Source organism: Anomaloglossus baeobatrachus, chromosome 7, assembly GCF_048569485.1.
Source record: "Anomaloglossus baeobatrachus isolate aAnoBae1 chromosome 7, aAnoBae1.hap1, whole genome shotgun sequence".
Taxonomy (NCBI): Eukaryota; Metazoa; Chordata; class Amphibia; order Anura; family Aromobatidae; genus Anomaloglossus; species Anomaloglossus baeobatrachus.
Genome location: NC_134359.1, coordinates 52,758,923 through 52,786,730, shown reverse-complemented (window position 1 = coordinate 52,786,730; position 27,808 = coordinate 52,758,923). Strand labels below are relative to the sequence as shown.

Here is a 27,808-nt window from a genome sequence, read left to right as displayed (position 1 = left end):
GAGTGTTTAGTTGATGCATTGTAGCTCTTTCCCATTGGCTTGTATAGAACTGAGCCCACGGGAATAGAGATTACGAAATGCTGGTCTAGTGGGCATATTGGTTTTCTTTGGCTGCTTGATGGGAGCCCTGCAAACCTCCTTTTAAAGGAAATCTGTCAGCAGGTTTTTGCTTCCTCATCTGAGAGCAGCATGATGTATGCAAAGAGATCCTGAATCTAACGATGTATCACTTAGATTACTGGGTGCAGCCAATCTGATACAATCAGAGTGTTTAGATTTAGCAGAGAGAGCAGAGCTAAAAGAGCTGTCTTCCCCACACCAGCTCTCTATAGAGATTGTTCATTGACAGTGAGGTGCTAATCAGAGGAGGGGGCGTGCCGGACTGCCTTTCGCGTGACATCATGGTCCGAGCAATCATAAGTCCTGCTGCTTAAACAAACATGGCAAATAACAGTTCAGACATTGACAAGACAGTCTTCCCTGGATTCTATGTTTTAACCCTTACAGCATGTTCTTTTCAGATTACACAGCAAAAACCTGCTGACAGATTCCCTTTAACTGATGGAATCCCCAGTGACTCTTCTGAGTTGTAGGCCTCGATATTATGCAAGGCTTGCTAATCAGAAAAGGTAGTGGGGATGCCAGAAAGTAAAGGCGGTTTGCAAACCTCCTTTCCGGCACCCATTTAATACTAACATGGCCGCTGGACCAGGGTCCTATTTGTCTCTATGTTGTACCATTCACAGCCACTACACAGAGCTGTACCACTTCCAATGTTCACAGGTGATCGGTAAATATGCCAGGTCAACCCAAGAGATCTTACAAGGTCAGATCATCCATATAAAAGTCAATATTTTTGTCCCCTTTTATTTTTTTTAGGAATTTAAATGACCAGAACTATAAAAATAACAAGTATATTGGTTTACTTAGTTTTGCCAGATCCTGCATTTCATCGCCTCTTTGACCAGTAAATGCTCCTCTTGACCCAATTCATGTTTGAGACCAGTACGCGACCAGTCTAATATTTGCTTTGTTTGAGGGTTGTCGCCCTTTTCAATATTTCACAGAAGCAGGAGCGAACACAGAAAGGAGAGGGCTCATGTGCAAATCCCAATAGCTCATCACAATATTGGGGGGTGCTACTGCTATGGACAATAAGAAACACGCTGCCACTTTAAGAGACAGAAACCTCCCCGTGTTGAGGGGTAATGGAATGTTCTGCTCCCCCTGCAGAAAGTGTGCTAATGGACAGCCCGAGTGTAAGAAGAGAAGTGAGTTTCTGTTTTGCTTTTAGAAGCGTGTGAAGGAACACACAGCCAGTGCGTCTCGGAGGATTGGAGTTTTTCTTCTGAATCGAGAGAGAGACTTGCAGATAACAGGGAACAAGCGAGGAATCTGAAGCAAGAAGAAGATTTTGATCTCCTTAACCCGGCCCAGGAGAAGTGCGCACCTTCAGATGAGACTATTGTTGGGGGGCCCCCGGGACTGGATCCAGGTCCCCAGCATCACTGTGAGATGAATATTGTGCACATACTAGGGGCTACAGTAGGCTTCAGTAGGTAGAACACGGCATCCGTGTGGCCCGTTTAGCAGAGGCCAGAGAGGTTACGTGTAGAGTAGCATTGTACCTGACTGTTTTTGTGTTTCGTGAACCTGTAATAGTTGGAGCACCGTGCTATTGAGCGGACCAGCTAGAGAATACAAAAGTGTTGTTAAATCCCGTTTTGCCACTGTATACCCCGTGCCTGAACCTGCCTTCTCCACATCTTTCCCCGCCTGTTAATAAATACACCCTTGTTGTTCGCACCTCGTCTTGTGTACTGTAACCTACTCTGCACTGCGGTGGTCCTCTCGGCCATCGCTTCAAGTGGCGCTGCGAGCAGGGTACGGTCACCAAGATGGAGGCAGCAGACAGCAACGGCGGGGATGCTAATGTTAATGGGGGTGCTGTGGGCACTGGTGGAACCCTTGCAAGGACACTTCCAATGGGCACCATATTTAGTGTGCTACCAAAATTCGATGGCAATAACATGGCACTGTGCGACTGGGTGTCCCGGCTGCAGAGCACCCTGAAAGTGTATAACATCGGCCCAGAGCTTGAGGTGGACATCGCTTTGACTGCCCTAGAGGGAGAAGCCCGTAGAAATGTCTGTCTACAACCAGAACCCACCCGTAGTACCCTGAAAGAGTTAGTTGGATTCTTGGAAAAGATCTATGGCGAGACTGCTAGCGCGGGACATCTTCGCACCAATTTTTTTTCGAGGCTGCAGCGGGAAGAAGAAGGGATCTCTCAGTATGCAACAGCACTACAAGAAGTGTTAGCGGAGGTCCAGAGAAAGGAGTCAGATGGACTCGGCGGCATAGGCTCTACCGACCGGATACTCCGGGAACAGTTTTTTCTGGGATTGCATAGCGTATCCTTGCAGCAAGCCCTGGCAGAACGGGTCAGAGCGAATCCGGCTCTTACTTTTCGTCAAATCCCAGCAGAAGCAGTAGCCCGAAGTAAAGAAGAAAGTTACGCATCTGGAGTGGTGTGCGTCCAAACCGCCACCTCCAGAGTGGACCCAAACTGCCAGGTGGGACTGGTCCAGGTGGTGCAAGATTTACAGAAATCCGTTCTCAACGTACAGGAGAAGCTGACCCAGATGGAGCAAAGAATGAGGGACTTGTCTGGTGAACATCCCTACCCAGCTGCACCCTCCTCCTTCCAACCTGGCCCATCATACTCACGCAATAATTCCTCGGCTCTACCAATGGGGGACTGGAGGCTGCAGGCTTCCTCTCGTCAGCCACCAGAGGCACGAGGTATTCCCCAGCGAGGAGAAGACATCCACTGCTGGGGATGTGGAGGTGGGGGGCATATTGCCAGGGGGTGCCGGAATAACACTCAAAGCCAACGGAAGCCATCGTTAAACTACCAACCCCCGCAGTAGTGCGGCACTCTGCGGGGGAGGCGAGAAGGGAGGCCGCTCCATATCATAACGAACATTTGATCGCTGGTTGTCCCATCCTACGTGCTGAATTCGAGAGTGTCCCAGTGAATTGCTTGATAGATACTGGGTCACAAGTGACGACGATGCCAGAAGCATATTTCAATCAACATTTCCAGACACTGGCCAGGCCAGAGAAAGAGACCCTGATCCGGGTGATTGCTGCTAATCAACAACCGATGCCGGTCACAGGAGTTGTGTGGATGCATTTTCGAATCTGTGGGCAAGAAGTGGGGAAAAAAGGGATCCTACTAGTCCCCGAGCCCATCAACGAAGATGTACCTGTAATATTGGGGATGAATGTCCTACGTGAATTAGATCAGATTATGTTCACCAAACGGGGACCCGGATACTGGAAGCAAGCTACTACACATAAGCCTACACAGGAAGCACTTCAACGGCTGATCCGCGTCTGTGGGACGCAGAAGAGTGTGCCATCTCATCAGACGGTAGGGGTCATCAGGGCTCCTGGGAAGGAACCTATAATCCTGCCTCCCGGGCGAGAAAGTATATTACACCTCCCAGTGGGAACCTATCGCAATCTCGATGGGATAGAAGTGATTGTTCAGCCTGTAGCAATCGGAAGAGTGGACCAAGAAGTTATGATAGCTCGTACGGTAGCTGTGGTCCAACAAGGACGCGTCCCTATCAGAGCCTTGAATGTGGGCCCCGGTGAGGCCACCTTGCCTCGAGGGACGGATCTGGCCCTGGTGTACGTACATAAAGGTGAGGTAATGAGTCATAAAGAGATATCCTTATCGCCGATAGAAGGTGTGGGGTGGACCCTAGCAGTCTCTGCGAGGGCCAAAGAGATGCCATCCCCAGAGTGGAGTGGAAAGGCCATCCTCGATCAGATGGAAGTGGATGTGAATTCGCTGGGCCCTGAGCGTGTGCAAGCAGTAGAAGCTATGCTGTGGGAGAACCAGGCCGCATTCGCTCGCCACGCTGAAGATTTCGGCTGCACTGAAGCCATCATGCATGAGATACCGACCGGGGAAGCTCGCCCGATTCGAGAACGGTACCGACAGATCCCTCCCAAGATGTACCAAGAGGTAAAGACGTTACTGAAGCAGATGCTGGATTCAGGAATAGTGCAGGGAAGCCAGAGCCCTTGGGCGGCCCCGGTGGTACTCGTCAAGAAAAAGGATGGAACCATCCGGTTCTGTGTAGACTACAGAAAACTCAACGCTTGTACCGTTCGCGACTCGTACCCATTACCACGAATCGAAGAATCCTTGACGGCCTTGGGGAAGGCCAAGTACTTTTCCACCTTGGATTTAGCAAGCGGGTACTGGCAAGTACCTGTGGCAGAAAAAGACAAAGCCAAGACCACGTTCATCCTCCCGATGGGATTGTTTGAGTTTAACCGGATGCCCTTCGGACTCTCCAATGCTCCGGGCACGTTTCAACAGCTGATGGAAAAGTGCTTGGGAGACCTAAATTTTAAAGCGACCCTGATCTATCTGGATGACATCATCGTGTTCTCGGCCACGTTCAAAGAACACCTTGAACAGCTTGGACAGGTACTCGGGAGACTGCAGGCTCATAACCTGAAGGTGAAGCCCAAAAAATGCCACCTCTTCAAGAGAGAGATCGAGTACCTGGGCCACACAGTGTCACAAGATGGAGTCCTACCCTCCGCAGAAAAGGTGGCGGCCATTCAGAAGTGGCCAGTCCCTCGAACGGTGAGGGAACTCAAGGCATTTCTTGGACTCGCCGGGTATTACCGCCGGTTCGTCAAAGACTTCGCAAAGGTGGCGGGTCCTTTGAACGAGCTGCTGAGGGGGACCGCCGGAGTGTCGAAGAACCAGGGCATCTCTTGGGCTCAAAGACAAGATAAGGCTTTTCAGGCTTTGAAGAATGCCCTTACTTCAGCCCCGATCCTGGCCTATGCGGACTTCGACCGACCATTCCTGCTGTACACAGATGGTAGCCTTCATGGACTCGGTGCCGTATTGTCTCAGATGCAAAATGGACATGAGAGAGTCATTGGCTACGCCAGTAGGTCCCTGCAGGACAGCGAAAGAAACCCCCACAATTACAGCTCCTTTCGACTAGAGCTCCTGGCCCTAGTGTGGGCCATGACAGAGAAATTTGCTGGCTTCCTGACAGGAACCAAGACCCAGGTCCGGACAGACAATAATCCTCTGGCCCACCTTGAGAATACCAAATTGGGAGCCTTGGAACAATGGTGGGTGGCTCGCCTTGTAAAGTTTGACTTTACCATGTGTTATCGCCCTGCTACCGAAAACGCAAATGCGGATGGGCTGTCAAGAGTGACGGTGGAGACCCCAGTGTGGGATCTCGATGAACGATTAGAGGAGGAAGAAACGCCAGACTTTAGCAAGTTTGGGCCCTCGGTGGTTGCGTCCCAGTTGAGTAGGCAGGCTTGCACACTGCCCCGGTCCCTGGGGAGAACCAATGAAGAATGGGGACGTGCTCAAGATGCAGACGAAGGGCTGCAACAGATGAAACACTGGGTAACTGAGAAGCAGAAGCCAGACAAACAAGAAAGGGCTAACCTGGACGCCGAGATGAAGAGTGTCTTACACCAGTGGGATAGACTGGAAGTTCGAGGATCAGTGTTATATCGTAAGAGACAACAGCCAAAAGATATAGAAGCAAGATGGCAGGTGGTCATCCCTGGAAAAATGGCTCAAGAGGTAGCTAAGGAAGCTCACGAGTTTGGCGCTCACTTTGGACCTGCAAAGACCTACCAATGGTTACAGCAGTACGTGTACTGCCCCAGGTTGGAGTCTGTGGTGGAAGAGGTTTTCCGGCAATGTCGAGTATGCGACCTCGTTAAAAGCACCGAACAAAGGGCACCCGTTCAGACCATACAGACCAAAGAACCGCTAGAACTGTTGATGATTGATTATCTCCTCGTGGGACACTCCACTCGGGGACTACAATACTGTTTGGTTATGACCGACCATTTCTCCAAGTTCGCTGTAGTCACCCCGACTAGAGATCAGACTGCTGAGTCGGCGGCACGGGCCATCTGCCAAGACTTCATCCGGGTGTATGGATGCCCGAAGCGGATCCACTCCGATCAAGGTGCATGTTTTCAAGGCAAGGTGATGGAGGAATTATGTCGTATGTATGACATCGAGCGATCTCGGACTACACCTTACCATCCCCAAGGCAATGGAGCATGTGAACGCTTCAACCGAACTCTACTTCAAATGCTGAGAACATTAGAGGAAGATAAGAAGGCATGTTGGCCGGATTACCTGGCAGAACTGGTCTGGGCCTACAATAACCGAGTTCACTCCACTACAGGTTACACCCCATATCTACTGCTGTTTGGAAGAGTTGGGCGAGAAATCATTGAACTGAATTTGGAGCAGCCAGAGGATTTCATGGAACGAACTGTCACTTCGTGGGTGAAAGAACATCGACAACGATTACAGACGATACGTCGGTTGGCTTGTCAACAGCTACAGAAGAAAGAACATATGAGCCCTAAACCGATTCAAGAGATACCGCTTCAACCTGGAGATCGAGTGTTAGTCAGAGAGAAACGCCCCAAGGGTAAACTGAGTGAAAGATGGGAAGTTCAACCCTACAGAGTAATCGAACGGGTGTATGCTGACGGCCCGGTCTACAAGGTGCAAATTGAGAATGGAGCGTCCGGCCCTAGAGTACTACACAGAAATATGTTGCGACCATGCCGGTCTGAAGCTCTTTCTACGCTAAGATCTCCTGCAGTCTCTGCCCCACTCCCTGAACATACGTCATCTGTGTGTGAAGTCGATGATGACTGGTGGACAGCCCCCGATGCAGGGGGGGATCCTCAGCCTTCCGGAAACGGAGATCCCATGGATGAGCCACTACCGCCACGGGAAGAAGAGACCAGCCAAGATTCCACTGCAGCTCCCACAGCAAGTGTTCCGCCGGAAGCTAGTCAAGCCGCGCCTGATAGTCAAGATCTTAGAAGATCTCAGAGGTCTACTGCAGGGGTTCCACCAATCCGATATGTTGAACAATGTACTAGGTCTGCTGTACTGCCATTGTTGTCTCCTCTACAGGTTTGAACCTTCCTTCAAAACACAGTGGGCTCGAAGCTGTGATGGCCGAGGACGACCATCATTAAGTGGGGAGGCATATTGGGGGTTGCTACTGCTATGGACAATAAGAAACACGCTGCCACTTTAAGAGACAGAAACCTCCCTGTGTTGAGGTGTAATGGAATGTTCTGCTCCCCCTGCAGAAAGTGTGCTAATGGACAGCTCGAGTGTAAGAAGAGAAGTGAGTTTCTGTTTTGCTTTTAGAAGCGTGTGAAGGAACACACAGCCGGTGTGTCTCGGAGGATTGGAGTTGTCTTCTGAATCGAGAGAGAGACTTGCAGATAACAGGGAACAAGCGAGGAATCTGAAGCAAGAAGAAGTTTTGATCTCCTTAACCCAGCCCAGGAGACGTGCGCACCTCCGGATGAGACTGCTGTTGGGGGCCCCCGGGACTGGATCCAGGTCCCCAGCATCACTGTGAGTTGAATATTGTGCACATACTAGGGGCTAAAGTAGGCTTCAGTAGGTAGAACACGGCATCCGTGTGGCCCGTTTAGCAGAGGCCAGAGAGGTTACGTGCAGAGTAGCATTGTACCTGACTGTTTTTGTGTTTCTTGAACCTGTAATAGTTGGAGCACCGTGCTATTGAGCGGACCAGCTAGAGAATACAAAAGTGTTGTTAAATCACGTTTTGCCACTGTATACCCAGTGCCTGAACCTGCCTTCTCCACATCTTTCCCCGCCTGTTAATAAATACACCCTTGTTGTTTGCACCTCGTCTTGTGTACTGTAACCTACTCTGCACTGCGGTGGTCCTCTCGGCCATCGCTTCAACAATGCACCCCTTTGTGTGCCTGGGATCTTTTGAAGAAAGAAGTCGGCCTCCTTACTTTTTGGGCACCAACGCAGGTTGCACTAACGGTATTGTCCTCCTGTCACAATTGTCTCCCTTTGACAGGCTCAGGGTCTGAGTCTCTTTTTCACCATCTTAGACTATACACATTAAACGTGTTTTTTCCTTTTGGCATGCACAGGGTTAAGGCTGCTTTACACCAGACAATCTATCGTGCGATAGATCGTCGGGGTCACGGTTTTTGTGACGCACATCCGGCATCGCTGGCGATGCCGGCCTGTGTGACACCTCCTAGCAACGCAGTATCGCTCACAAATCGTGAGTCGTGTACTGATCGCTAGGTTCCATAATATCGTTTAATTTAATTGTTCATCGTTTCCGTGGTAGCACATGCCGCTCCGTGTGACACCCCGGGAACGATGAACAGCAGCTCACCTGCGTCACGCGGCCGCCGCCGGATATGTGAAGGAAGGAGGTGGGCGGGATGTTTACGTCCCGCTCATCTCCGCCCCTCCGCCTCCATTGGCCGGCGGCCGTGTGACGTCACTGTGACGCCGAACGTCCCTCCCACTCCAGGAAGTGGACGTTCGCCGCCCACAGCGTGGTCGCACGAGAGGTAAGTACATGTGACGGGGGTTACTGACTTTGTGCGACACGGGCAGCGATTTGCCCGTGACGCAAAAAAGACGGGGGCGGGTACGATCGATTGTCAAATTGCACAATCGGTCGTACCGTGTAAAGCAGCCTTTAATGTCTTGCTAGCAGCAAGCTCATTACCTGAGATCAGGTGTTTCCACTTATGACCGTTCCCAACCTGGATATATACCCTCTGCTTCCAGCAGAGGGTGCCAGTTATTCAGTTTTCAGTGTGGAACTTGGTCCTGAGCTGGAAGGACGTGTGTAATGCTGCTGCTGTTGTCTTCTGTTTGGTGAGGATGTACTCTGTGGGTTTGTTACCTACACCTTACCTTATTTACCTCCTGGGCATCTTTTGTAGTCCCCCCTGGTGTTTGCTTTAGTGTACATGTGATTTGTTGTCACCCGTCTGTTCCTTGTGTTGGTTGGATTTTTTGGGGATCTCCATCCCAGTTTGTCCCCTTAGGTGGTGGGTGTGGAGGGGACATTACCATCAGGGCCAGGACAGGAGATAGCGGGAGGCTGGGGGCTCAGACGTCACTATTGTAATGGGGTCCTTCTCCGATATCACACAATCAACAGAACGAAAGATGGGTGAACAATCCAAAGAACATTTATTCCAAGCAAATCAGAAGGTCCATAAAATAAGCCACTACACGGAGGATAACATAGTCCAGGAACACATATACAGTCCAGTAAGGGATACATTTCCGAATCTCTCTGGGGAGCTTCAGCTTCTCCCACAGAGGAAAAATCTTCCTGCTTTTCTTTTCTCCTTCTCAGACAGACTGAATAATCTCCCAGGTAAGCAGAGAATTTGGGTGGATTCAAGGCCCCCTCCCCCACACCTAGGGACAGAAGCACTGCAGGGGGTTATTACCCTGCAGGCAGGACAAATAATACATAGAATGGAAAGAGCACCACGCCTAAAATACAAATCTACACAAAATGATACACAACCCACAATATCACACCATCACAACTACCTTCAAGCGTAACTCTGGATGGGGGGTCAGCATAGGGCACATCCTAGCTTGAGGTTAATCCACTCTCCCTAACCGGTCACGTACATTCTGTGCCACCTCCCTTGCAGAGAAGCCAGATTTTGTGTTTTGTTTGCTTTCAGTAAAGTCGCTGTAACGTGTAAACGGCCGGGAACACGGGCCTCTTCCTATATTAGCTGAGCAGAACTAATTTGTTTGTTACTGAATCATTTTGAATCAGAGAAACACTATGAAATGCATTTCGGTCCCCCGCAGCATGATGGGGATTAGGAATTCAATCGGCATGAATGATGCAGCGTAGTCTTACCTCTCTTTAATGGTATCATTAATATCAAGTTAAAGGAGAAAGACTGCATGGACTTTTCTTGGATGAACAAAGCTTTGGTCTGCAGGTTTTAAAAGCAATCTAATTTCAGATCAAGAGACGCGAGCTTCTCTACCCTTGGGTTAGACATAGCACACTTGGCGGGGAATCACTGATGAAGAGCTTATGCTATGTAGTTACTGGGAATAAAAAATGTGTTGTCTCTCCGTGCTCTGTGTAAGGCATAGACTATTATAATGAGACATTTAATTAACAGGGAAAGAGTCTGCATCCCGTTTCCGAACGCTGCAGTACTAAAAGATACATTCATCCATCCGTCCATGCATACATCAGTAGTAATACAGATTTGCTAGGTCTAATGTATAATAATTATGCAGCATATTTTCATATTTATTGTCATCCTCCGATACAAATTATGTAGTTTTTTTTTTTTTTTGCTTTGACAAGGGCAGCGGACATAGAGCGTAGGTACAAGAGATGGGTATATAATGAGGAGAGCAATAATGTATACAGTCATCTGCTTTACATAGTTATCTTTAATTCTGACCTATTCATATCTATCCTATTGACATGTTAAGCTTCTTTAGTTATACACTATTTCCTTCCTTAGTTAAACCATCAAACAGCCGTACATTTATTCTTGAGATTCCTGGTAATGATGGAAGAGCTATCCTCTAGAGATGCAGTGCAACCCTATCAACAAGGCTAAGGAGTGTTTGCAAATAATGTCAGAGAATATTTAACACCTTGTTATATAATGGCGTGCAAGGAGCAGGGCTGAACAGTGTTTTGTCTTACTTTATATGGGGCTGAAAGGCTTCTGCTGCAGCTAGTTGTTTCACAGCCAGGCACAGGGCAGTAAAAAGGAGGGTGTCATGGATGTTCTTCCGAGAACAAGGAACCAAGAGCCCCCATTACTGGTGTAATGGCTGCCAAGCTTTTCCACAGAAAGCATACTGTCAGTTTACCAAAATCCAGGGGAACCTACTCTACCCCCATTCATATCTACTCTACTGTGTGGGCATACTCACAAAAGTCATCATATGGAGACCTACTCTTCATAACTATTAAGTTCTTAGTTTTAACTGTTGAGTTGAATTAATCATGAATAGCCAAATCATTGAGCTTTTTATTAGTAGATAGATACATCTAGTAAAATGATGGACAAAAATTGAAACTGCTGCACATGGTATGCCCTCTCTATGTTGCACAGACTTGTTGTAAGCTTGTAAGATTAGAAAAAAGACATGCGCTTAGCTTAATATCTGAGATTGTTGATCTAGATCAGAGGTCCTCTACCTTTCTGACCTTGAGAGGCACATTCAGCTCTGAGATAGGGTCGCGAGCCACATTCAGCTCTGAGATAGGGTTGCGAGCCACATTCAGCTCTGAGATAGGGTCGCGAGCCACATTCAGCTCTGAGATAGGGTCGCGAGCCACATTCAGCTCCCACCTCCCTCACAGTTGTGTCACCAAGAGCCCCCATTACTGGTGTAATGGCTGCCAAGCTTTTCCACCAAAATCCAGGGGTACCTACTCTACCCCCATTCATATCTACTCTACTGTGTGGGCCTACTCACAGAAGTCATCATCTGGAGACCTACTCTTCATAACTGTTTGCTAGACCTGGTGCTAATTGAACAAACTGGAAGACAGCCGCGTGCCACACATCACAGGCCCACAAACCACATGTAACTCTCGAACCATAAGTTGGGGGCCCATGTCTAGATAACCAAATCCGAATCTTTCCTAAGTTTAGTATTCCATACTTCTATAAATTACATTAATTTACCTTCAAGATTACTGAAAAAAAAATAGGATGTTCACCATGACAGACATGAAGTTTACCCCTCTTCCAAAGGAGTACAGGAACTTGAGAGAGATACTGAGGCAGCTAAAACAACACTATGATTTGACCATTGTCATCATATTAGCAAAAAATAATTTCTTACTGACTCCATTATGATAATTGGGAATAAAACCCTCACACAGTGATAAATCTTCAGAAATTTTGACTAAGGTTTTATTTGCATAATGTTTAGCATCCATTATTGGTACATACACGTTTGACGTATGCTATGAACGTAAATCCCATTTACAAGTTGTCCCTGGTGGGATTACAAGTTTGTATGTTCTCCCCGGTTTGCATGGGTTTCCTTTGGGGTCCTCCTAAACTCCAAAGACATACTGAATTTAGATTGTGAACCCCAATGGGGACAGTGATGATCACTTTTGTAAAGTGCTGCAGGATATGATGGTGCTATATAATCCAAGCATAATAAATGAAGGCTGGAAATGTCTGTACCTTGAGGAGCCCTTAGATATCTACTCTCTTAACACCAACTACCCAGGCTACCTCACCCTGCTTTAAAAGAGAGAAATCTTACCCTACTGATGCTATCTTCTGAGGAATCGCCAACTTAGGCTCCTATGTGACCAATGTTCTGTAGAGCAGTCTTGGTGGAAAGTTGGTGAATAGCCAGATCTCGGCATTGACCGTTCTACATCTACATTGGGATTCAGTTTCCATCTTTTGTAATTTTAAGACTTTACGAAAAAAAAATGTACTTCAGACAGTAAAAAAAAAATCTAAGAACTACTGAACTCTGATTATCTTTGTACCGAGAAGGGGTGAAATTGTGTAGTTAATGGAATTAGACTCTAAGTAAATCACCTCTGTTGTCTCAGTAAATTGATTAATTCTCTTTCAGATGAATTTGGAATACATGTGTAATCTCCAAGACTCTCGAAGCCCATTTAATGAATGTTCCTAGTTCTGCTGGGCAAGATAAGATATTAAATTGTTGTACATACTCTTAGGAACAGGCGACAATATTGTCACCTCCATTTATCATTATGTGAAGGCAGAGCAGCCTACCAGCCTATGCGTCAACCCCCGTTTTCTTTTTTCTTCTCGCACCTTCTGGAATAAAGTTTACCGGCGAAATATGTTTGATATCTTAAGAGTTAGTTTGTAAACAGCCGATGGAAGATGGAGTTTTTGTTGCTCTTACCACCCTGTATATGTTTCCTTAGCGTCCTATTATTTCCTAATTTTATTCTGAGTGAGGCAAGCTCTTGGCGCTGCTCGGAGAATTAGGAGCATCTTCTATCCATGAGTGTTTGTTACATTTAACATCAAGCTGAATTATTCCTGCAGATGCTTCGGCTCATTAGAATTCAGTGTGTGTTATTGACGGGAGCCTGTGGGAGTCATATGGATGTCATTACTTGCTTTAGAAAGGGCAGGATTTCAGTATTTCATATGGCACATTAAAGAGGTTTTTGTTTTTTGTTTTTTTTACATGATACATACATCATTGTAGGAATTTTTGTTTGTGTATTAAATAAGACATAGGGCGTTGAAGATCAAAAAGAATTAAAAGCATACCTAATGTTAACATTTTTCCGCAGATATAAGAAGTGTCTTCTTCATCCCCTTCCATCATTGTTGATGTTCTCATTTCCCTATACTCAGGAGCTTTGAAAAGAAGTGTGGGGGGAGAGGAGGGGGATGCAGCTGCAGTGTCTCTTCCTGTTTGTATGTGAGAGACTGAATGCTTTCTAAAATGACAATAGAAGGAGTAACAGGGGACGAGATTTGATTGGTTTACACCATACATCACAAAAGCAACTTAGCAAGTATGGAAAGAGTAAATGGGAAAGTTAGAAATGATTTATGGATCACTACATCTAAAATACTTCTGCCACTGACAAAAGTGTATTTGTCCATCCATAGGGGCACTTTATCATGTGACTGCTGCAGCCACTCAACACTTGCCGAAATGACCCATTTTCTATTGTGATATTGTAAGAGTGGTGGACTATTGCTGTCGGCATCCTGCCCATGAAGTCACCAATCATGTTGTGTAGTGTAATGTGAATAATGTCTTGCATCTTTTGTGTATAAAATATGTGAACTGTAATGATGTATGTGTTGTATTATGTTCCTATGTAAAGTATAGTGTAACTTGAGATATCTAGTGTTGATAATGTGAAATGTAAGTATGACATATCACTTGTATAGGAAGTTACCAGACCTTAGGGTAAGAAATAGTTAAGTGTTGGGACTAGCCCATAACAGGAGGAGATAGTTGATAGGGTAAGTGATGGTTCTTTCTAGAAGAAGTCAGTTGAGTTTAGGGACTGAAGATCAACTGAGCAACAGTTGCAGACAGGTAGTCTTTAGGTTGTAAAGGTCACATACAGTGCGTGACTTGTGCTTTTATCAGAAGAAAGGAGACTGAAGATGAGATAGCGTGAACCTTGAGAGTTGACTGAGACACGGAGTGAGAATAGCGTTGAAACGAGAGACCTGTAGAAGCTCACTATGGCGCAAAACATCCCTCTCCCCTTTTCACCCGCTTTTCCAGTGTGGCATTTGTTTTTATGATTTAATAAAGGAATTGTTTTACTCACGGTGAGTGTCGCTGACTTCTGTTCCATTGAGACACCGATCCTCGATTGGGCAGACCCAGACGATAGAAGCTGGAGGACAGGCCTCTAATGGCCAGGCCCATTAGTTGTCAAGCAGATTCTCCTCGAGCATCTGAGAGTGCATGGCTCTACTCTCACCATGGTGATAGGACACCTGATCCTCACCCCTGTAAGGAAACTAGAGGTGGAGCGATGCAAGGCTAAGTGACCGTGACACATTGTACTATAATGCTGAGCTGGGTTGTGCTGGAACTCATCGGACCAATAAGATCTGAAGTAGAGATGAGCAAACCTGCTCGGTTCTCATTCGCAAATTTCAGATTCGGTATGAGCCTTGGCTGGTTTGGTTTAGGCTCGGCTACCTGGGCACTTTGCTCAAAAGTTGGCAATGTTCAGTAACTGTTCGTTTGCAAAGAACCCACTCCTGGCCCCATCACAGCCATGTCAAGTATTGGAAATCGCTGTAACAAAAACAGGAAGCAAAAGGGTTAAAGCATGACATACTTACCGAGTCTCCCCGCGGCTATAACTGCTCTCACAGCTGAACTTCCGTGGCTGCTCATTATCTCTTATACATATTCACTGCTTTCCCCGCATCTCTGATTGGCTGCAATCACCCTGCAGTCTGCGGGTCTATTATATCGGCGTGTAATATAAATAAATGGCATAAGGTTCCCCCATCTATTGATACTAGCACAGATAAAGCCCACGTCTACTGGTTGCAGCCCCTAGCCATGCATTTATCTTGGCTGTGTATCAGTATAAGAGAAATCACATGCAACTAAATAAATAATTAAAAAAAAACAAACTGCATCCGGTACCTTCCCCCTGATTTTGATACCCTGCCTGATAAAATCGGACAGCTGGGGGCTGGTATTCTCATGCTGGAGAGACCCATGCTTATTGAGCCCCCCAGCCTAAAAATAGCAGCCTGCAGCTACCCAGGATTGCCACATCCATTAGATGCAGCAGTCCTGGAACTTTACCCGACTCTTCCCGATTGCCCTGGTGTGGTGGCAATCAGAGTAATAAGGGTTACTCGCAGTTTACAGCTGCCACTAAGCCCTAGATTAGTAACAAGGAGGGTCTATGAACCCCCCCCCCATTACTTATCTGTAAATGCAAGTAAATAAACACAAGCACCAAATAAATCCTTTATTTGAAATAAGATACAAAAAAACCCTCTTTCACCCCTTTATTAACCCCCAAAACACCCAGGTCTGATGTAATCCCCACGAGATCCCATGACGATCCCGGCTCTGCTACATCTGAAGTGACAGCGATCGGCCATAGAACTTGATCACATGCTGAAACTTCAGGCAGGGATTGAGCTGCAGCGAGCCACAGTGACGTCACTTAGGTAAGTTGTGGACATAGCTAGAGGTTCCCAGGGCCCTCCACCTGTGACCACAGGTTACCTGACCTCGGGGGACCTCAATGAACTCAGTGACCTTAGCCTTAGGTGAGGTCACTGAGTTCACAGACCTGCATCTCCCATCACAAAACTGTGGGGTTTTTACCAAGAGATGCAGATATGGTGCTGAAATTTTTGCATCATATTCCTGCACCCAATCTACACCTCCTGGCAAAAAAATGCATCAAAACATGCGGTTTTGATGCGATGTTGTTTTGCCAGGAGGTGTAGATTGGGTGCAGGAATCTGATGTGAAAATTTCAGCACCAAATCTCCATCTCTTGGCAATAAAATGCAGGGTTTTTTTAGTTTTTATATGGCAGCAGTGCAGTTTATATGCAATGATTGCACTTATCTTGTCACACATGTTGCACCTGTTCACTCTTGCTTTATTTTGTTAGATTGTGCTGATCAGCCTTTGTTTCTGTCTTGTTCCATATACCAGAGGAGAGCTCAGAGAACTTATTAAATCTATGCCTCGACAGATTAGAGCCTTTTTATTGGCACAATGGAATATATAGTGCACAATATTATACAGGTGGTTTAAATGTTATAACTGATCATCATATTGCTGTTCTACTGATAGATGGGAACATTACAGTATATGAAGACATATTTCCAAAAGTTCTATATTTGTAAGTAAATTATTTTCTCTTTCATTTTTCCTTGGATAATTGGACTAGACAGAGATTTCATGCAGCAAATAAAAACATGAGTCCATTAAATACTTTACCACTTTATCACAGACGAGAGACTTAATGGAGAAAAATTTTGATGTAAAGACATAGGAGTACAAAAGACAATGGGTTCTTCTACAATTCCGACTTGATAAATGTGTTGATTTTTGGAGAATTCATTATAAAATAAGTTAGTGTAAAAAAAAATGAAATGAGAAAATCCATTGAAATAAGTAATATAGAGATGTGAAACAATAACATTACAGAACTCATGGATCATACGTAAATTCCATTCTATAAATCTGAATGATTCACAAAGAGAAATTGGAATAGAGGTTTTTTTTTCCCATGAAGACAAGAAGGTGGTCTTCAGCCCCCGAATATCTGTCGGAGCTAAAGATAAGTGGATTTTTTGAAACTCATTCTCCGGCTTTGTTGAATTTTTCCCCAAAATTAGATTTGCATCAAATAAGTTCATTGTGAATCGCAATTCTGGAAAACTTTGAATAGCCTGGAAAATGAGAGAGTCCTGGGTGTCCTCCACTTGGACCCACTAATCTCTGATAACCCAGTGACTGGCGACCATTGTATAAAATATGATAATCTGCTCGATAAACTTGAATAAACCATGTAATATCATAGCTGCAGGACATAATGGGGAAGCCAGCACGGCCACAAAAAATCTAATTAGCCAGCTCTCTGTGGGAAATAGGTTTGGCATGCTTTCCTTTTTTTTTTGTGATGCTCACGAATTCTAATCTCAAAGGGGTTTGAACTTATATGGAACCAACAATTTCGGGAAATTCGACTCTTAAGTCTTTCCTCTATGATCAATCTGCTCATCTTTAATCAGAGATACATGAGGCAGTATGTGGTTTTACAAAGAAACCTTGTAGGTGAAGTATGGCACTGCCTGCCACTATTGAAATGATTGTCATTCTATTGATGGACACCATATGACGGGTGATAGTCATATGGTGTCCATCAATAGAAGATCACAGCGTTTGGCTGTGCATATTGATCACTGACCTTCTATCATACCTGCTTGATGTACTTGGTATCCTATGTATCTCCTCTGGTTTATTTTCATCCCTTTCTCTTTTGGACCCTGTGTAGTTCCTCATCCTTTTAGCTGCTTTTTATTAGCACTTCCTTGGTATCTATATATACCCTTATTTTCCCATACTCTGTGCTCGTGATAAGTCCTCTACCCATTACAAGTCTTTAGTACAAGAGATTGGTTAGCATTCTTCTGGTGTAAGCTGGTTGTTGTTTGCCGTTCTTCTTCCTGAGGCATCTGGAGATAAGTTGTTTCCTTCCCTTGTTTGTTACCCCTGTGTATCCTTTAGCGCTCAGTGGGGTTGATGAAGAGCTCATCCTATCTGCTCCCTACATAGAGCCCAGATCAGGGTCAACCTAGGGTCAGGTATCCGGCTCGGTGCATAGGTGCGGAATTTGCCTAGGGTGGTGACGGAACCCAGGGCCCAGCGCAAGGTTTGGTCAGGGGTCACCATCCCCTCTTCCCTAGACACAGGGCTTCCCTTTCCTTTCGCTGTTCGCTTGGTACTTCCCTATACCTAGCGTGAAAGCAAGAGCCACTCATAAAAAAGGGTATGAAGCAGTAGATCTCCCTTTATGACGTGTATAACCACTAACAGGGATATGGGTTGCCTTTGTGAGGCAATCTGTATAAAGAAATTGTCCAAATGTATTTTTTTAAGACAAACACTCAAAGTGTAAAAGGCTAAAAGAACTAATACCTATCCCAATGATCCCCTGACACTCTAACATTCCTGGACCCCCTTTTTTTCTGTGTACTTCTTATTCCATCTGGATGTGCGTGTGACTACTACAACCAATCACTGCTTACAGTGGTGGTGCATAACTTACTACTGCAGTCTGTGATTGGCTGCAGTGGTCACATGTCCTTCCAGATGGGACAGGAGTACTAGGACCAGCAGAGGATTCTGAATATGTTGGGTCAAGATTGGGGGATTGGTAAAGTGAGTATTTCTTCTTTAATTTATATTATTCTGAGCATTTGCTCTTTTTTATGTGTAAATTTTGTGGCCAGATGACCCTATTAAAAGTTGTAAGGCTCCTTGCCAACCACCATAATTAAAACATGGTTGATTTGAGTAAATAAATTGTATTTAAAGAATACTTGCCACAGTCTTGTCACTGTCCACGGGCTATAGTGAAATGGTTCAGTTCGGCTCTGTTTGGTCATCCTTGCTTTATAGTTTGTAGCATAGATAAATTTGTCTGTCTGGTTTTCCATTATTGGAACGTGAGGAGCACTAATGACGACACACTGCGAAGCATGCCGGTATCATGCACCACCTGCACCGGACTAATTCATTACAATAGGACACATCCATTAAACTGGGTAATGCATCACGGCAGGTATCTGTAGACCTGAGTGCTACCACCAGGAAACCTTTTAACACATTTTCATGACAAATCTCACAAATTTATTTTACTATGATATTTTTTTGTTATTCTTGTATACAGAGATTTCTTGTGTTATTCCTAGTCCATAAAGATTCTCCTAGAAAGAAATTACAGTTAACCATCCTATATGACACAGAGAAGTGTAAAGCAATGAACAATAACATAGTAATAAGAAGCATTCCTCAACCTATTGAGAAAGTGATATAGAAAATCTGCTACGTAGCCTGGGGAGTCCAACAGAAAATGAGATTGTGTTGATAACATTGCCGTTTTGGGAGCAATCGATGAGTAAATGGCCAGATAAATAAGAGGTGAACAATAACAAGACATTGGTACTCAGGTGTATATGAAAGGAAACGTGCGATAAATTGAAGACAAAGTGAAAATTCACTTTTGTGCGAACACTCTGTAATACTATACTGAAATATCACATGTCCCTGGTATTCAATGTAACCAAAGATAATCCTATCTATCTATCTATCTAGTGTTGGGTTGTTGCTGATTTTGGAAGAGTAAAGGCCACGTTACACGCAACGACGTATATAACGATATATCGCTGGGGTCACGGATTCCGTGACACACATCCGGCATCGTTATCGACGTTGTTGCGTGTGACACGCACGAACAACCGTTACCAATGGAAATACTCACCAAATCGTCCATCGTTGACACGTCGTTATTTTCATACAATCGTTGATTGTAGAGGACGCAGGTTGTTCGTCGTTCCTGAGGCAGCACACATCGCTACGTGTGACACCTCGGGAACGACGAACTACAGCTTACCTGCAGCCGCCGGAAATGAGGAAGGAAGGAGGTGGGAGGTGGGCGGGATGTTACATCCGCTCATCTCCGCCCCTCCGCTTCTATTGGGCGGTCGCTTAGTTACACCGCTGTGATGCCGCACGAACCGCCCCCTTAGAAAGGAGTCAGTTTGCCGGCAACAGCGACGTCGCTAGGCAGATAAGTCCGTGTGACAGCTCCTAATGATTTTGTGCGCCACGGGCAGCGATTTGCCCGTGACACACAAACGACGGGGCGGGTGCTTTCACCAGCGATATCGCAAGCGATATTGCTACGTGTAACACCCCCTTTAGTTCAGTTTGGAAAACACTTCTGTACATTATTTCCAATGGACACACATCATTTATCTATTTCCCTGTTTTCAAATTGGACAGTTGCAGATTCCAAAATGTATGGCCGCTTTCAAAGGGTTTTCCACCATTATTATATTGATAACTTATCTTTAGGATTCTATTCGAACAGGTCCAGGATTCCAATGCCCGATACTTCCACCAAAAAGCTGGTCCAACAACAGATTTTTATTAGTTGAGAAATAGGAGAATGGATGTGGGATGGATAAGCGAATAGCAATACAAAAGTTCAGAGAAAGCAAATCAAATGACAGTTAGCACGTACTTGACTGATCAGGTACATGGAATCACTGAATGTTATCATAAACAAATCCTCCTAACAATAACCCTCTCCTGGTCCTCCCATCAAGGGAGTGTCAATATCTAAGTAATCAAGAAACGTATACCTTCACAATCCGATTAGGCTCGCGGTTCACTAATGTAGCACAGCTATGTTGAAATGCACTACACCGACAGGTAACTTTAGTAATTAGCTATTCTTTCTCTTGCTATCATAAGTCACGCCAAGAAGCAACAGCAAGGCTCACTTGGATACTGCTGTGGAACAAATGTTCATTTCTAAGTCTCTGATTTTCAACATCCAATCTTCAATGTTTTCCTGCGTAGTTTGATCCTCTTCTGGTAATGATGTTCCGTGTTTTGTCTTCGGAGTCCTCCAGTGATGGTATTCGGTCTTCGAATTCCTCCGGTGATGGTATTCCATCTTCAGATTCCTCTGGCAATGGTGTTCGGTCTTTGGATTCCACCAGCAATGGTATTCAGTCTTCAGGTTCCTCTAGTGACAGTATTTGGTCTTCTGGTAACAATGTTCAGTGTTCCATCTTGGGGTTCCTCTTGCGATGGTATTCGGTCTTCGGATTCCTCCGGCGATGGAATTTGGTCTTCAGATTCCTCGGGTGATGGTATTTGGTCTTTGGATTCCTCAGGCGATGGTATTTGGTCTTGGGGTTCCTCCGACGATGGTTTTCAGTCTTCAGGTTACACTGGTAACGGTATGCAGTCTTTGTGTTCGTCTGGGGCTCAGCACACTTCCAGATCATTCCACTGCAGGCAACATGGGCCTGACCTATTGCACACACGTCTTTTTCCTTGGTAATCTTGGTACTAACTCCACCTTCTCGCTACTGGCCCAGCCTTTTACATTTTGCCCACTGCACCACAGTTGTCACCTGACTCGACATCCTGCTCTAACTCTTCTCTGTAGGAAACACACTCTTTACAAATTGATTCCTGGCGTACATGGTCCTCCAGCAGATGGTGATGTTGGTGTGCAGATGCCATGAGAAGTTATTTTTTCTGGCCACCTTCTTACACTACCTCCATCACACTATTACATTTTTCCTACGTGGCACTGAAGATCAGTTCCTAATATTTTAGTATCTTTTTATCTTTTTTTGAAAACATCGATTTTTTTTTTTTTTTTTTTTGTTGTCCAAGTCGACAACACTCATAGCCCAACCATGAATGACATTCAGAAATTGTAAGTCCAAAATCCCCCAAAAAAAATTAAAATAACTCTGCCTTAGGTCTTTTGTTCTAGTTCACTCAACCATAAACCATAACTGTTACAATTAAGACTCGCAAGAGTCGAAATGCCTCAAAGCCTACCCTGTATGTGATCATGTATTTTATTGATTGATGCAAAAAAAAAAACAGTTTATTTTTATTGGAGGAACCAGCTCTGTGTTATCTTGGATTTGATTACAGGACTAGCTGGTATTAGTACGTTCTTTAGAGCAAGCCTTTCTTATACAAATGTTAGTAAAAGCAGACTATATGGCGAGGGGCTGGACTTCATGTACCTGTGTAATGAAATTGAATTAATTGATTAAGGCCCCCTGCACACATCAGTGATTCTGGTATGTATGACGTCCATTTTCATACGTACCGGAGACACGGACATACACAGACCCATTCAAATCAAAGGGTCTGCACAGACATCAGTGTTTTCTCAAGGACTGTGTGTCTGTATGGAGCATACATGTGTTCCGCATGGAGACAAGTCTGTTTTTCTTCAGTAGAAGTCACACAGACTACACAGTGGTGTGATCGGTGTGACACGTACCGGAGAAAACACGTGTCTTTGAAATAAAACAAATTTTCTATACTCGCCTGTCTCCAGTGCTGCTGTCACTTGCTTCAGGGTCCGCTCATTGCATATTCACTGCACCGTGGACCCGGAAGCAAGAGTGACCGCAGCACCGGAGACATCAGACAGGTGAGTAAAAAGTTCCTGATCTCCGTGTGCTATCACGAATAGCACAGGGAGAACACAAGTGTGCCAAAATCGCAGCACATGAAGGGTCACATCCGTGAAAAATGTGTTTTCCACAAGGGTGTGAGAGGGGCCTAAGAGGGTATATACTGTGTGTCACAATACATTTGAACATAGGGGGAGAAGTTGTAGCTCAAACCGGTCAGAATTAGAAATTCAAACTGTAAGGCTGGTGTCACACTTGCGATTGCCTCGTGTGTATCTCGCGCTGCATCACCCGACACGGATTGACACTCTCCTCACAGGAGCGGGTCGGTTGCATGCATCTCTATGCAGCTGAGATGCTCCTGTCCAGAGAGTATGCGGCCATGCCGGGTGATGCACCGCAAGACCCACGCGAGGCAATCGCAAGTGTGACACTGGCCTCATAAGAATTCGGTGGTGAGTAAAAAGTTTCTCAATAAAGTTATAAACTTTTACTATTCTTGAGGTTAAAAAAAATCCTTCTTTAGTAAAAAAAAAATAGGTTTAGATATTAAGTACCTTTGATACATTTGTATGTTTTTTTTATAGATGACAAAATTGATAATATTTTTTTTAAGGTTACTACTCCAGATAGCGTTCTCTTAGCATCCCTAGCAATTATAAAATCCATTAGCGTCATCAAGTGTGTCGAAGAAATGTAACAAGTTTACTTTTTTATGTTAAAGTATTAGAGCGCTGTGATTTATTGCATTATAATTGCAACAGTGAAAGTTCACAGCAATGAATGGAGCCGAACGCTTTGCTAAGTGGCCTCCCGGTGACAGTTGTATTAAACGTTTGTTGTAACATGTTATATTTGTGTTTGATTGGATTGAGCATTAAAAAAAAAAAGATCCACCCAGCTGCCGCTAACTGCTCGGTGATTGCTGAACCCTGCCGTGCAAAATGAATGTCTCCTAAGATTACGGGACAGTAGTCAAAAGCAAAATCAAATTTCCTCATACAATATAAAAGTAAAGTAGAAAATGCATTATTAGAATAATATTTTGTAAAGTTCAAAAAAAATGATTTAAGGCAAAAATGTAAGAACTTTTTGAAATAGGGAGAAGTGTTCTCTAAATCCCTTCATCATTTATAGCTCGTGTATTACCTATCTGAAAGACGTATATATCGGGAATAGATCACACAAGATTCTTAACCACTATCTGTCCATCTTATATAAATTAAAGGGGATATGTCAGTAGGATCAACCCTCCTATCTGGGCATGTAGGTCATAGCAAACTGAATAAAATATATGCGATCTGAAGTTTTATTCTGGAGAAAGTTGAGTTTTTACTATATTTGAATCCGCTGGCGGACACAGACAGAAAAGGGCCCCTGTGAAAGAACAATATATGGGCCATTTGCAGCCCAATAGCTCATCAAAATGCACAATTCCGCTTGTCTTAAGGCCCCGTTACACGCAATGACATCGCTAACGAAATGTCGCTGGGGTCACGGAATTTGTAACGCACATCCGGCCTTGTTAGTGACGTCGTTGCGTGTGACACCTACGAGCGACCGCTAACGATCCCAAATACTCACCAAATCGTTGATCGTTGACACGTCGTTCATTTTCAAAATATTGTTGCTTATTCAGGACGCAGGTTGTTGGTCGTTCCTGAGGCAGCACACATCGCTACGCATGACACCCCGGGAACGACGAACAACAGCGTTCCTGCGTCCTCCGGCAACGAGGTGGGAGTGACGTTTCCCTGCGGCTTCTCTCCGCCCCTCCGCTGCTCTTGGTGGCCCGCTGTGTGTCGTCGCTGTGACGCCGCACGAACTGCCTCCTTAAAGAGGTTGTTCGCCGGCCACAGCGACGTCGTTGGGAAGGTAAGTTCGTGTGACGTGTACCTGCAATATTGTTCACCACAGGCAGCGATTTGCCCGTGACGCTTGCTAGCGATGTCGCAGCGTGTAAAGCGGCCTTTAGAGGTAGAAATGGGCCCCCCTTACTTCTTGCGCCCCTGTGCAGCTGCACAGATTGCACCAACGATTTGTCTGCCCCTGTGTGAATGAGTTGTTCCAGGCTGATCAGTATGATAATCGGCCTCCAGACCAGAGCTTATTTTTTAATAATAGAGCGTTTACCAGTGCGAGACATGTAACTAACCCAGATCAGTAGAACTCAACTCTGTCTTCTCACAAACACATTTGATGCAGCTCTCACAGCTCTGCTGCATTGCAACAATATTTCAACACCGGCTGCCTGTGAGATGGAAGCTGAAGCTGAAAGGAACCTGCAGATATGTCAGTTATGTTTTAATAGTTTTTATTGAAATGTTTTAAATAACAATCATATAACCATCAACTAAAAAGTACACAGAAAATTATAAGTCCTATTAAAGAAAGAGAAATTAAAAATGCTGAAAGAACTTATGACATATTATCAGTCGTGTTCAAGAAATGTAGAGCACATCAAGTATAGATAAACATACCATATTTTTCGGATTATAAGACACACTTTTCCTCCCAAACATTTGGAAGGAAAATGAGGGGTGTGTCTTAAAATCTGAATGTAGCTTACCGGGAGGTGGATAATGGGCGCTGTGCTGACTGCGCGGCTCTGTGCTGGCGGCTGTGCTCTCTGCGGTGCTGGCAGCTGTGTTGGCTGCAGTGCTGGCTGCACTGGCTGCGGTGGGGGCTGTACGGGTTGCTGTGCGGGCTGTGGTGGCTGTGTATAGCAGCTGTCCCAGATGCTCTGCCTTCAAATAATGGCACCAGGAGTTGGTGCATGTACAGATATAGCTCTCGGCTCAAGATCTCATCTGCATACGCGCCAACTCCGGCCCATTGATCTCCCAGCAGTGGACTTAAGGAAGATGACGCCCGGAGGTGGCACGTGTGCAAATATGATCTCGGCTTGTCATTGAGCCCATAGCTTAGTCTGCACACGTACCGACTCCGGGTGCCACTTCTTTTAAGCTCGCACCGATGACAATTTTTTGATATTGCCTACCTCACAGCGCCCGCAGCGAGCATCCGGGACACCCACCGCACCGCCCGCATCATCGCCCTACTCCACCACTATCCCTGCCTCTTGTTACCCCGCTCCACGACCGCTGCCGCCCCCTGATAAGACACCACCAGATTATAAAACATTTTTTTTTCCTCTAAATTTAGGGTGCGTTTTACAATCCAGTGCCTCCTATAAAACAATAATTACTCTATATGACACATTGCTGAAATCAAGATCTCTCTCCCTACATCATGCTGCTATCAGATAACATAGAAAAATCTGCTGATTGATTCCCTTTGACAAAATTTGCAGAATGAAAGTGTGGACACATCTGTAGTTTTGGGAGCATATCTGTTTTGCACTAGATAGAGATTAATGATCACTGTACTTCACTTCAAAGTACCGAGCACTAAGTGTCTCTCTTCTGTCCAACTAACCGTCCACTGTCTGTCATCAGTGTAATTGATTTTTAGCAGCCAAAATGTCAAGTAAAAATACAAAAAATGTGGTACAGTGTTTCTGTGCTCCTGCTATCTTGAAATTCAAACTGCTCAGTCATTACAGAGTAGTGGGATTTCAGAACATGCAAGCATTTAGTTAAGGCTAGCAAATGCCTGATGTGTAAGTAAATGTTAGTTCTAGGTCCTATAGTGCTGGAAACATAGGGATAAAGTGGAACCACCTACTTAAAAATAGTGAATGACAAGTTACAGAGCATAAAAAAACGGGCCAATTTCTGGATGTATTAGACTAGTATGTATATCATGAGCAATTTTAGTTTGTTGTGGAGGATGAGTTCAGCAAGATATGTTTTGCATATTGTATTTCACACCAACAATCATTTAGAAGCAGGGCGTAGCAAAACGTACGTCAGGGTGTGAGGACCGAGGCACACAATATTGTTTTCACAGGTAAATAATTTTGGCTATGTTAGGATCCACGCTATGCCATTTGTGGTTTTTGATGGCTACAATTAGCATATTATACTTTATTGAGCTTACCCTATACATGCCTATTGGTAGTATTTGATTTCAGCACCATCTAGTGGACTACTTTGGGATTATTCCTTGGAAATAGCTTTTCTGGGGTTTGTTCGAACACAAATTGCCAATGATTGATGTGTTTATGGCAACCTCATAATTGTACATTTCTGATTGTACTTTATATATATATATATATATATATATATATATATATATATATATATATATACATACAGGGTGGTCCAAAAGTAGGTGGACAGTATGTGTAATAGGGTTATGAAGGGGGAGATTTATCAAACATGGTGTAAAGTGAAACTGACTTAGTTGCCCCTAGCAACCAATCAGATTCCACTTTTAATTTTTCACAGACACTTTGGAAACTGAAAGGTGGAATCTGATTGGTTGCGAAGGGTAACTCACTCAGTGTCACAGATCCAGTTAAAAAAAAGTTATTTTATTTTCTGTCCACCTACTTTTGGACCAGTGTGTGTGTGTATGTATGTGTATATATATATATATATATATATATATATATATATATATAATATAATATATATATATATATATATATATATATAATGATTCCCCCATAGTATTTATTTCTGTTTCTATAAACACAGGTTTATTTTAACATAATTTATTGACATATAATTAGAGGATATTTTTTGTATTATTGCAATATGCATTCATTTATTTGCACAGTCACTTTACTCAATATTTACTTTGAGCATTATGTGAATTTTTTAGAGGGAACATTAATTATTGTATTCTTAGCTTTTGATATAAGTGTGGCAGTCTATTGGTCTATTGGTGTTGCTATTTATTATTTTTTTGTCATCATAATATGTAATTTATGCTCATTATGACATTGGGTCCTCTTTTCTATACTGTCATCATATTGTTTAATATGATTTAACAAATGTTTACAATAAAATTATTATTTTATTATTTCATTTTTTTGCTCCTATTTATTTAGGGAATTTACTAATTTTTTCTCTTAATTTCTTCTGATATATATATCATTTAATAGTGTCTGAAACTGGCTGCATTTGAGCTATAACATTGGCTTTAAAGATGCAAAAATGTCCGTTATGATGACACTACACTAATGTGCTGGATATAGCTACTGACGGCACACGCAGATCATATTTCCCTGCCGTCCTCGCCTTCATACACTGCAAAGCTCCTTTGTCTATTGCCGGTGCCTCAATCAGGATTAATGTATAGAATTACCTGGTCTGTTCCTATCATTCATCACAGATTAGACATCACTTCTTTTTCCTAATCAGGAATAGAAAGATTTTACTTCTCGGATCTCGTTTTGCCATCTTTTATTATAATTTAATAGTTCTGATGTCATTTCATTACTTATCCTGGAGGGTAACCTTTTACATGATCAAAATACACTTGGAACAAAAGATAAAACCTGCAAATCATGATTGATGCGGTAACTATACCATTATTTTTAGAAAACTGTAGGATTTTTATGTCTTTGAGATCCCAACTTATAAAACTTTTATGTATATTTGATTCTGTTTTATGATTAAATGTTATTAAAGGCAATTGTGTAGAAATAGTGTACAGTAAAGGGAATTTTTCATCAGACATTAAAGTAACACCATCCATGTAATGTTGATGACGTCCATACCTTTGTTTTAGAAGTCTATGGGGT

The 27,808-nt window shown here is 44.1% G+C and overlaps 1 protein-coding gene across 2 annotated transcripts in view; it reads left to right on the top strand.

Moving 5' to 3' along the window:
* Positions 1–27,808, top strand: part of STK39 (serine/threonine kinase 39) — a 511,018-nt gene that overhangs the window by 444,447 nt on the left and 38,763 nt on the right. The window contains exon 17 of one of the 2 annotated variants that reach the window (XM_075318853.1): positions 13,558–13,641. The exons of the other annotated variant lie outside the window; for it this stretch is intronic. Within the exon in view, the coding sequence (XP_075174968.1) occupies positions 13,558–13,607 (50 nt within the window). The 3' untranslated portion in view covers positions 13,608–13,641. Of the gene's footprint in view, positions 1–13,557; positions 13,642–27,808 lie in introns of those variants that run through there. 2 annotated transcript variants of the gene reach the window in all.